The 11,779-nt window shown below is 34.3% G+C and overlaps 1 protein-coding gene and 1 long non-coding RNA gene across 2 annotated transcripts; one reads left to right on the top strand and one right to left on the bottom strand.

Moving 5' to 3' along the window:
* Window positions 1-1,604: 1,604 nt before the first annotated feature.
* Window positions 1,605-2,688, top strand: LOC112500750. The gene is made up of 2 exons (XR_003067363.1): window positions 1,605-1,798; window positions 2,126-2,688. It is a non-coding gene; the product is annotated as an uncharacterized LOC112500750 (long non-coding RNA).
* Window positions 2,689-4,775: 2,087 nt separating this feature from the next.
* LOC112500068 (endoplasmic reticulum oxidoreductin-1-like) lies at window positions 4,776-10,814 on the bottom strand. The gene is made up of 10 exons (XM_025103338.1): window positions 10,369-10,814; window positions 9,797-9,928; window positions 8,336-8,594; window positions 8,099-8,209; window positions 7,410-7,528; window positions 7,065-7,169; window positions 6,770-6,972; window positions 6,105-6,228; window positions 5,817-5,995; window positions 4,776-4,958 (listed from the first exon to the last, which is right to left on the bottom strand). Exons 1-10 carry the CDS (start codon window positions 10,543-10,545, stop codon window positions 4,925-4,927), a joined length of 1,443 nt encoding a protein of 480 aa, XP_024959106.1. The 5' UTR covers window positions 10,546-10,814; the 3' UTR covers window positions 4,776-4,924.
* Window positions 10,815-11,779: the final 965 nt, after the last annotated feature.

Below are 11,779 nucleotides of genomic sequence, written 5' to 3'. Positions count from 1 at the left end.
AGCTCGAGCTCGAGTGGATCGTTGTAAGCTCGACTCGTTTACCACACATTAAGGGTGTTAAAATGTTCAAGTTTAAGGTCTGTTTACTAAATTATTGTTTGAAAAGTATTTTATCGGGTGTCACTTACTTTATTCGAGGTGAGTATGATAAGAATTGAGAAGTTTATCCAATAAGATGCATAGTAAAAATCGAAAATCTTACCTAATAAGTGAAGAAAACGACTTTTACCTAGTGAGAGCTTGTCAGGTAAAAGACCCTTCCCAACAATTTATTTTGATATCGGACAAATTTACCCGGCAAGGTATGTGAGGATAATGACTTTTACCGTTAAGCGTTTGGTAAGTGATCGGGGTTGGAATTGGGTATGACCTGTTTGAATCCAACTGTTATCGGGTTGGGTTGGACCGAGTGTAATTATGGTCTAAATTTGTTTAAATTGTTGTAATCAGAGAAGCACAAATTGGGCAGTTAGGTAAGCGCTTGCCTACACCACCTTACGTATTTTATCAAACAATATGTTTGGTCATCAAAATAGATTGTTAGTAACTCTCTGTTATCTGATAAGGGTATTTTAATACACTTGCTAAAATGGGTTATTTGTCAGTTTCTGAATGATTTGGTACAAAATGACAGTGAAGGTTGACGGTTGGTCCAATCGTCTTTTTTTAGTTTAATTGAAATCTTCGTGGTATTTAAGGTGCGTTTGATATCCAGACAAGCATGACATAACAAAACATGACAGAACAATTGTTCGATGTTTGATAAGACAAAACTGGACATGATAGAATAAATAATATGACCAATTTACTCCTAATCAGTTGTTTATATATTTTATATAATTTAAATCATAAGAAAAATAAATATTTCATAACAAAATAATTTGAAAGTTTTCATAAAAAATAATTAAAATACACCAATATAAAAAGTTTATGCACTTTCCAATTTTTATTTATACATTTCCTATATTACTAAATTATTAGTATTTAATAAATTACATAAGTTTAGAATATCGTTTAAAAATAATATTTGGAGGACATTAAAAGAAAAGTTTAAATAGCATAAAATACGATAAATAAAATTTAAATAATGAAGAAAGTGTAATGACAGAAGCGTATATGATGTTTTAGAAGCGAATTACATTTTATTTTGAGGTTATACTGGTAAAATATAAGTTTGTTCCAAATTGTTTCATTTGTTTCACTCTCTTTTTGTCGGTTCCACATAGAAGTTTTATCAAACATGAAACATAGATCTTTATTATGTTATGTCTTGTCTAATGTACCAAATGAACCCTACAAATCATTGTATTCTAAAGTTGACGCGAAACTTAAGAAATTGGGTTAGGGGTCGTTTACCAAAACACTTATTCGGTAAGTGCTTATCGGTAAAATTTAATATTATTATTTACTTACCGAGTAAGATTTTAATCCACCAAAACAACGTCGTATGCAACAATTTATCCAGTAATTGCTTACCATGGTAAGAATCATCGTCCTCACTTACCGGGTAAGACACTGAATCCTTATGTCGCCGGATAAGATTTTTGGTGTAAGGTAATTTTATCAATTTTAAATCTGGAAAAGAGATCGTGCCATATAAACTGGACCGTCTAGAAGTATCAAGAAGACAACGATGATGATAATGGGAGTGAGTATACAGCTTTTGATGGATTTAACCGTAGCTGGGATTTCCCTGATGATCGGATTTGGGATCTTCGCTTTCATCGCTTCAATTCTCTGCTCTGCGGCCTTCTTTCACAACGCCAAACCCTACTCTTCATGAATTTCTTCACCTACGGTATGTCGTTGTCTCTGATCTCCTATCAATTGTCGCTTTTGTTTTGATTTCAAACTGATGTGGTTTACTTGCGTAGATTTTGGGAAATTTTGAAACCTACGAATGAATTTGTTTGATCGAGTGTTCTTCAATTTGGGTGTTTTGTTTGCCCTAGAAAATTTGGTCCAATCTTCAAATTTGACGATTGTTACCTGCAAATTTTTTTCATGACCGTAATTTCACAAGATATCATTGGTAGTTCATAGGTTTTTCCTTGAATCTGGAGATGAATGTGGATTGATTCATGTATTTTCTTCCAAATGGCTTCTCATGCACATGTGAATGCAGGACTAGAGTGTGGAATTGGAGCCTTTGATCCAATTGAAAAGAAACACATGCCATATGAAGCATCATTTACAATGGTCAATTTGGATGGTCAAAAAGTGCAAGCGGTTGTTTGGTTGTTTTTTCGTTAAGCTCAGTATGGATAAAGTTGTGCATTTAGATACCTGTATGGATTAGGTTAGACTGTTGTTCGGTCTTCGACCGGATAAACCGTATGAACAATGTAAATTACCATTTCGCCCTTATTTTTTACGTTTTTCATTAAACCCAATAACAACCCACATTTTTTCTTCATCATTTCATCAAACACATTGCATCATATCATCAAATTTAGAGGTAGAATCAACACTATCTCGAGATGCAGAAGGAAAAAGACGAGGAGGAGTTACCAGGCGTGAGGGCAGGCGACGACAAGGGTTTTGGCGTTTAGAGGCGCAGGAAGAGATTGCGGATGTGAGAGGTTTGAGATGGTTTTCTTACGGAGGGTGGTGTTTAATGTAACGAGGGTATTTATGGAATAATCATGGTACGCTATATTGGATGTCATATGTGTGACATGTTTCTCATGTGATTATTGTATATGTCGTTTCTTCGACATGAGTACGCTATAAATCATAGAGTTTGTTACATGTGAATAACGTACTTCGACATTAATTCTAATGTCATAATTAACTTATAAAGTTGCATATAGTTGGATATGTCGAAACTTGTATTGCACAAATTAATATATGATTTGTCCCCATAACCCACAAGAATGTCTTTAAGCCCCTTGATAGAATATACCGAGTAAACACATCAATATAAGACATCAAAAATGTTATCGAAAAACTAGATACTGAACGTAACAAGACTGACACATACATCTGATATTGTGTATTTGTTATTTAATATAGACATGAAGGACAAAAGGGTTTCACATGTACGCTTAAAATAATGATTACTGGTATCACAAATTTTTGTCACTCAAGTGACTGATAATGCACTGATAAATGTTGTTCATCATTTATAATTATCATCAACGTGAAGAACGCAATGGATCATACACAGCGAACGTACCTCAATAGAAAGCTTTAAAAATTGAAGTATTTAATTGTTGTATTCGATTCAATATTAAGTTATTCAAATTCAATTAAGACCAGATATTTTATGTTTTGGTGTGTAAGAAAAGGTGATGAGTGTAATTACCACCAATGTGACAGGAACACAACGGATCATGGAGGAATACATCTAAGGGTTGGTTTGTTAACAACTTAAGACTCATAATTACTTGGTCAGCTATACATGTTTGTTTGGTAGGGCTTAATGATATATAAAATAACTTATTCAATAAGCTTATAGAATGGAGCTTTAAATAGAAAACCAATTTTTTTTTTCAAACATGCACCTCCCAATTAAAAAAGGGAAAAGTTCAAAAAACTCCAATGAATTATCTCATTTTTAATGATGAAGTCTTTGACCTATTTTTTAATGAAAAATCATTAAACTTTCTTATTTTGAATGATCAGGTGATAGCCTATGTGAAAAGATGGAGATCAACAGTAAGGTGATAGCCTATGTGAAAAGATGGAGATCAACAGTAAGATAGCCGATATGAAGAAGGGACAATAATAGGGCGAGAGGGAGTGGCGAGTGGGAGTGATACCAGTTGTCTACGAGGGGTTTGAAGGGCTTAGTATTTGGAAACGCTAAAACTAATTTAGTGTTCTTTTACTTTAAGATATATCTATCGGTTACACGTAGTTCTTTTGTTAAAAGAATTTAGTTAACCAAATTTTAAAAGTTCGATGATTTATATACTATAAATAAAATGTTCAGGGACTTGTTCATTCAAAATGAGAAAATTTAATGGCTTTTTTCATATAAAAAAATTATTCAGTGACTTAATCATTCAAAATGAGAAAATTTAATGGTTTTTTCGTTTAAAAAGTTAGTTAGATGACTTAAATTATTTAAAATGGGATAGTTCAAAATGAGATGGTTCGTTAGGTTTTTATGAACTTTTGCCATTAAAAAACATGTTCCTTGATAAACCCCTTCGAAACAAAAACTTTCTTAATCTACATGAATAGATCAATCCACACAAACAACTTTGTTCATACATGACTTGAGGGCTATTTGGTTGGTTTTCCATTAAATCATTTGTATAAATTAATCTATCTATATAAATTGAGAAAGTTTTTTGTTCGGGAGAGGTTTTTCCATAGATCGAAGGAGCTTTTTAATTGGAAGATGCAGGTTTGAAAAAAATGTGGCGTTCTACATAAAACTCCCCCTTAAAAACTGACTAAATAAGTCTTCTACATCATTAAGCCATCACCAAACATATAGCTAACTGAATAAGTTGTGAGTTATATTAAATTCATTAAGTTACTAATAAACAGACCCTTAATAACAAACCAACCAAACAACCCTAAATAAGAAATTTAAAATATTAAAGTTATTAATTATTATTATTTGATTTATATTAAGGTATTCGGATTAAATAAAAACAGATTTTGTTATATAATAACTTGATGACGTGTAATTTTAACTTTAATTTACCGGCTGCAAAAGAGGTCAAAAGCACCACCACCACCACCTTTTAACGATCTAACAAAAAACACAAGTTATATTTTTTTTCCCACAAAGTAGGAAACGCGTTACAAGGTGAAACTATAGTACGTTCTGAAACCACGGACGTCCGTCCATATTAGCATTACATGTGGTGTTTTCGCCCCTCTATTCACAATGTATGTGTGTATCGTCACCTTAATTTACCTCATCTCCGATTCGGGTTGTTTTAAAACTGTGAGCATTGCGAGTTCAAGATAGCGGTGAAACTGGCACATTCTTCCACCTGAAAATGAAGCGCAGATCAAGACCATGAACTTCAAAGCCAAAACAAAAGAATGCAATATATCCCAAAAAAAAGAGTAGATGTCACTCTCTAAGAGTCTAAGGCGCCCCCACAAACCACCGGTCCCACGGTCATTATGGGAGAGGTAAATCAACGCATGCATTCTATTGGCAAAAGAGTTGTACCCAAGCTCGAACCTGGGACCTTGCTCATATGGATTACACACACCTCTACCGTTGGGACACATCAACGGGGGCAATCCAATATATCCCACTCGAAAGCAAATGGTTGGAATATATACAGACCTGTCATCTACTCAAAGTATAGTTGTTCAAGGACAGAATGACCCTCTAGAAAAAAAGGGTTTGGACAACCATTTTAAAAAATGGACGGGCCAGACTGGCTCGTTAAAATTAATGAACATAAATGGGTGAAACAAAAATTCGGACAGGCGCACCGGCTCTTTTATATTTTTATAATTAGTTAAACTTTATAAAATTAAATTTCGGAGGGCCTCTCAATCCCTGATTTCCCATATACTTGACTATGACCTTAAATCTCAAAATTTCCTTCAAAATAAATGAGTATTTGAATTATTTTACATGGGTTATGTTTTTTCAAAAAGGTAAAAGACTTTTTGGGTCCGTGGTTAAGCCCGACCATTATCAAGTCCTCAAAAAAGGGGTTTGGATTTGCTATATCTCTTGGACAAAAAAAGGTCATGCCCACGGTCCAAGCTCTCAAATGATCACATCTAAGGCTCTATCCCAAATGGTAGAGCTGTTAATTGGTGGAGACCCCAGCTTTTTGCAAAAGCATGAACAATGAACTTGGAAGATATGAGCAAAGGAAGATTACCAATTAGCCATCCATAATTCCCGTAATCTTTGAATCACATTGATTGCTTTAGAAGAAGGTTCTAGAACCAAGCCGTCCATAGCAGCAGAAGAACCCATATCAGTGACTGATTTTAGTGATTCCGAGAGCCGATTCAGCAGATTCATCAGTGCAATCACTTCATTTCTTTGCAACTGCAGCTGTGATCCGGTAAAAAAAAATATAGATATAAAAAATGACTTTTGATTCGTAAAAGCCTTTGAAAGTAGCACTATCAAACTTGAAAAAGATGAAGTATATGATACTCACATGCTGATCTGGGTGTTTTTGACCATCAACAGAGAATAGGATTTTTAAAGCAGTTCCGAGGCCAAGAACCTGAAGTTTTCCCCACAGACGGCACTTTTCGCACCCTACACAATCCATAAGGGCACTGCAAACATATAAAGTTTCAGTTACAAATAGGATGATGATAGCATCACAATATATTAAAGAGCAAATATTACATCAAAGGGTTCTTTGGTTATATGACCTTCCAACAAGTTATTTTTTTAATCCGTCACCTTCTGACAAGGTTTGAGAATGTCACTGCTTAACTGAAAAATGCCACTTAAATACACAGGAATGCCCTAGAAACTTGTGAGAAGGTCATGTATTTATAACGCACTTGTTAGAAGGTCATTTAGCTAAATAACCCTTAAATCAAATATCTTTGAAACTATAACAGGTCTTTGATATAGTCTTTGATAATAGCTGGAACTCTATGGAAGCATAACAAGCTATACTTCTCAATCACTTATAGTTTTGTATCTTCAAAAAAAATCTTCATTAATTTCTAAATAATTTAATGTATTTCAAAACAGTGTTTATCAATTTTATCGTTGAAAAGCAACTCATTTAATGCTCAAAAGCCAGCCAGCCAAATATGGAACTTTTTTGGGCTAGAGGGAATAATATAGAGTTCAAAGTGAAACCTGATGTTCCTAAACTGCTTTTGTATCTGTTGCTTCAGTTCAGGTCCACTTTGGCCTTGCCAAAGCTTAGCCTCATCGAACGGAAGAGGGCATGCAGCTTGTAGTTTGGGATTGTGAATTAGTTGCCGAATCAAGGAATGGGCTTTCATATCCTCCAGATGGTTACCAGAGTCATATTCGGCCTGCTCCAAGTAGGGGGCTGCCTGTAATACATTGAAGACACACATAAGCTCATTCAGGAGATATACTTTCGCGATTAAATTTGATGAAGTTTTAAGGTACCAAGAGTGCTCACTTTTGTCACGGCTCTGAGAACGAAGAGAAAAGTGAAGTACAGGTTTTGCACACGCTCGGGATGTTTCAAGACACGGTCATGCATTAATTGAAGATTTGCACCCCACTGAATTGAAGCCAATGAATAATTAGTTTATTTGTGAAATTCCCCATGAAAAGTCTCTTAAGTTAGGTTTTACTATCCCATATAGAAATGCATCTATTGTTACTGGTAGATGATTCACCACTTTGGGATAGATAAAGAAAATGATTTCTAATTAATTATTTCAAACCATCACATTGCAGACTAAATTCTACATATAGATGTATACAGGTAAATATTACATGTAGCCTTAAGGATACGGACCTGATTTGTAGTCTCATCGAGGAGATAATCAGCAGCTATGTGGATAGAAATTGAGGAATGAAGACCAGATATTAACTTGTATAACACTTTCTTCTCTTGGCAACTTTCACCAGATGAATCTGCATAACAAGGTGATTTGAAAGAGTTCATTTGTTTATTAACATAAATGAACTTTTCAAGAAATTGACATAACGATACACTTCAACTCCAGACAGATATTTCCAGTTTACTTGTTTATTTCAAATGTATATTTAAACATGAGACAAATAAGCAATTATACTTTAATGTGGGTTGTATATTCAATTACAGCATATCAAAGAGCATGTGCCTGACTTGGGTGGGTTTATTTTTAAACAAGCATCAATGACTAAAGGACCATAACTTAGCATCAATGACTAAAGGACCACAACTGTGCCTCCAAAAACTAGTATGGGCTTCTTTATTGGACAAACACCAAAACAGTTGAATTTGAGGCAAATAATATTAGAAAATATGGAGCAATTTTGGTACCAAAAACTCTCCAGGAACTGAAACTCATTAGAAAAGCAGGTGAGCCATGAGGTACAAATCATGTCTGGATATGAAGGGTAACTTGTTTCTCTAACTGCAACTCCATATGAAGAATTTGTGCAGTGGTAATTGAAACAAAAAGCATGGTAATATTGACCACATGGGAATCCTCAACTTACACTTTGGACAATTTTCTGAATATACAGCATCCCATATTCTTCTGGCTGATGGCCCTGTGTAGCCTGTGTAACGTTCGGGATTCAATTGCAAATTGACATATGTCATTTCACCTGCAGATTACAGAATTTCAACCAACATCAAGAGAGTTCTCAATAGCAACAAAAGGCAGAACTCCCAAAAATGACTTCGTAAAGAAAATACATGAAGGGCATATTGAAAGTAATGTAGAGGATCACCATTATCAGTTTCATCATCATTAGTCCATGGATTATCTACCACCGCCCAGCCTCTAAATGCCTTAGCATCTAAAGTACGATCAACAGCAGCCTCCGGCTTTCCCTCTTGACATATAAGATCATCTTTTGCAAGACCATGCAGTGATGGCCTCTTAAAAGGTTCTGGAAATTCATTTTCTGGACATTCACATACACTGCAATCACGCAGTCGGCACATGCCATCATCAGGCCAGAAGGGGCAATCGCACCAAAGCTTAACCTGTGAAAGATCCAACAACGTCAGGATCATAACCACTCATACAAAAAGCAACCAAATATTTTGAGAATAAACTAGAAACCTAACTACTATTAAATGTCCTTTTAACCTTCTCTGGGAGGAGAATTCTCTTTCAGCTTTGGGCAGATACAATCATGCCATGAATGAGTTGGTATGTTTTTTATATTGGCTCAACTGAATTTAATTCAATGTTCTTCGATTAATAAAAAGCTGGAAAGTAATGCCACAAAGTTATTCTCCTTCTCAAATACAAACAAGTACACATAAACAATCAAATAAAAAGTGCTGGAACCTTTTGAATTAAGAAACAATAACAGTAAATGATCAAGCTATGACAGTAACAAAGGAGATGTAAGATTGATGAAGGGTGATAAGAGTAAAGATGATGTCTTACAGAATGAGGTATTAACAGAAATAAAATGACTTGCATTACTGGATTGGAGTTCTCAAAGCTAAGTATTAAAGTAGACATACCTATCTATGTGAACTCTGTTCTTCCAGTTATATATATATATATATATGTGTGTGTGTGTGTGTGTGTGTGTGTGTGTGTGTGTGTGTGTGCACTGATTGTCGTTAGAGTACTCGTATCACTTCTCCCAGAGTGTCTTGATTACAAGTAAGTTAATATTACCCCTGAGGCCAAGACATTATTTTCAAGAACCATAAAACATCCTCAGTTTTCATCAACTTCGTCCTCATGGGGCCATATACCAACCTTAAGCTTTGTACTTTATGTAACTAATCTCCTTAAAAAGTTTGTTGGTGGCTCAACTGTTCGAAGAACACAGTACCCCTGGCCTGACAGAACCTCAATAGAACTTTACGAACAACATGTTGGGCATATTGATCCCCAATGGAACTCCTATCTCATACTTTCCACATGCTGCAGACATTTTAAAATCCTTTGGAAAGTAGCAGAATCAGAAAGTAGCATTCTGATCAAGCTTTTAAACCAAGTTTAATGCTAAATTAAATATTATATGCCTACCATACACCAACACAACTGAATACAGAATCAAAAAGTCCAGGCATATACCACCTAGACAACACCACAATCAGAATTCTAAAAAATCTAGCAGATATGAACTTCAACTACTCGTAAAATGGCTTAAAAGAACTTTTTTTATGGTTAAAAGATACTTCTACTCCAAAGGCAAAGGGGGTATCAATTCGAACAATACCTTAAAATAGCGGAAGAAGGGAGTCGTGACAAGCTCTTGCAACAAGGGGTATAAAACTGCTCCATTAACACTATCAACCGTCTCATAATCACAACAACAGTCTTCAACAATGCCTGTATATTTATGAGAATCCTGTTTAACGAACAAGGACAAAAAAAAATCAAGTTAGTAATGCTTATCTAAATTCATCCCAAGCTAATTCCAAGTATCTACAATTACCTAAATTCACCAGGAACTGATTCAGAAGATTGGTGACTTAGGATCACATCTAAATGGACTTGAATACAGGTTCTAACCTAGCGCACATTGTCTAATCCTTGCTTAATAACTTCCAATTGCAGGAATACAGTATGAAAACCGAATTCCATCAGAGTGCAACTCCAATTCTCCAATTTTCGGTATATAAAGCATATATGGATACATACATACTTGTCTATAGAAAGTAATCAGGATCACAAGAAGTCTAATCTACTTCGAATACAGGGATCAGCTTCAAATACATGTGTGTATTTGTGTGTGTGTGTGTGAGAGAGAGAGAGAGAGAGAGTAGAAAGAAAGAAGAAAAAAATAACCTCAGAGCAACGGCAAGGAGAAGGAAGAAAAGAGAATCTCCGAGAATGCCGCCATGGAATCAGAGATGTAGCAAGTAAAACTGCTATGACAGCACCAACAAGTCTCCACCTCCATACCCTGCTCTTCTCATCACCGCCATTAGCAAGTTTCTTGCCTTTGATCTCTACCTCCACCATTAATTTTTCATACACAAATCACCAATTTCACAATTACAAAAAAGAAACACCTCCAAACAAGAACCCTAATAATTCTAACTGAAATTTGATTTGGAAAAAAAACACAAATTGTTTGTTTGGTTATAAATTGAAAGCGGTTTCGTTGAATTGAATTGAATTGAATCGTAACGCCGACTAAATGACTTGTAGACACACAGATTTTGAAGAAAGAAATCAGTTGAGAAGAAGTTGCCAAGATGGCGGTCTACACAAGAAAACCAAGGTCTATAATCTACTCGCCATTGATACAACTGCATTACACGTAGAATTAAATGCATTTGTTTTTCCCTTTTTTTAAATATTACAACACCAATTAATTCAAAGATATTTACAACATTAAAAGCTCTTTATGTTGAAAAATAAATAAATTCCGGTATGTCTTAATTTTATATTTTAAGTGTTGTCTGTTTTTAAGAGGTGTTGAAGTCTTATTTCAATTCCAATTGGCAAGATTTGGTGATGAAGTTTGAAAACAAAATTAATAGGATTGTTTGTTTTTGTAAACTGATAAATGTCTGAATTTGTTTAAATTGTTTATTTTACCATCAAAAAACTATAGTGTTGAATTTATAGATAAATTTATACAATTTAATATATTTATTCATTATCATTATGAAATTTACATTTATAATATATAATTAGCATTCATTTAAACAAAATATATGTTATTGTCAGTATTTAACACATTTAAATCCTATCAAAATACATCAATAGAGATAGATGATGATCGATTTTGTAAAGATCGATTGAGAGAAAAAATCGATTAAGATTAATTGATTAATAAACATATTTGTCGTTTAAAGAATAATAAAAGATAATTAAAAGATCGATTTATTTTTTACGAGATAAGAAAACAATAAAATATAAATGTTGTTTAAGCCATAAGGGTGGTGTCTGATTGGTTTGAGTTTGGCTCCAAAGGTCAAAAGTAACTGAAGGTACCAGGTTCAAATCCAAGAAGGAATAAAAATTCTCTTGTGGCTATGAAGATTGAAATACGGTGACTCCGGGATACTTGCAAAACAAATGATTATTTTGAGATTAGTCGGTTCGCATAACAAGTTAGATTTTCAGGTTAATAAAAAAATATAAATGTTATTAAAAAGTTGAAAAACGAATGAAACTTTTATAAAAAAGAAATTAAGGCCCCTTAGCGTGTGTGACGGGAGTAGGTTGACTTGGGTGAATTTGGTCA

Source organism: Cynara cardunculus (genome assembly GCF_001531365.2).
Source record: "Cynara cardunculus var. scolymus isolate 2C chromosome LG 17, CcrdV1, whole genome shotgun sequence".
NCBI classification, from domain to species: Eukaryota; Viridiplantae; Streptophyta; class Magnoliopsida; order Asterales; family Asteraceae; genus Cynara; species Cynara cardunculus.
Note: the sequence above shows the minus strand (reverse complement) of the source record. Positions and strands in the feature narration are given on the sequence as shown.

What these genes read in the sequence shown, in the direction of transcription:
- LOC112500068 (XM_025103338.1), bottom strand. Translation starts at nt 10,545, where the DNA reads ATGGTGGAGGTAGAGATCAAAGGCAAGAAACTTGCTAATGGCGGTGAT. An exon ending in TTCAGAAAATTGTCCAAAGT is followed by an intron (nt 7,529 to 8,098) that starts GTAAGTTGAGGA and finishes CTTGTTATGCAG; the next exon opens with ATTCATCTGGTGAAAGTTGC. An exon ending in AAGCAGTTTAGGAACATCAG is followed by an intron (nt 6,229 to 6,769) that starts GTTTCACTTTGA and finishes ATATGTTTGCAG; the next exon opens with TGCCCTTATGGATTGTGTAG.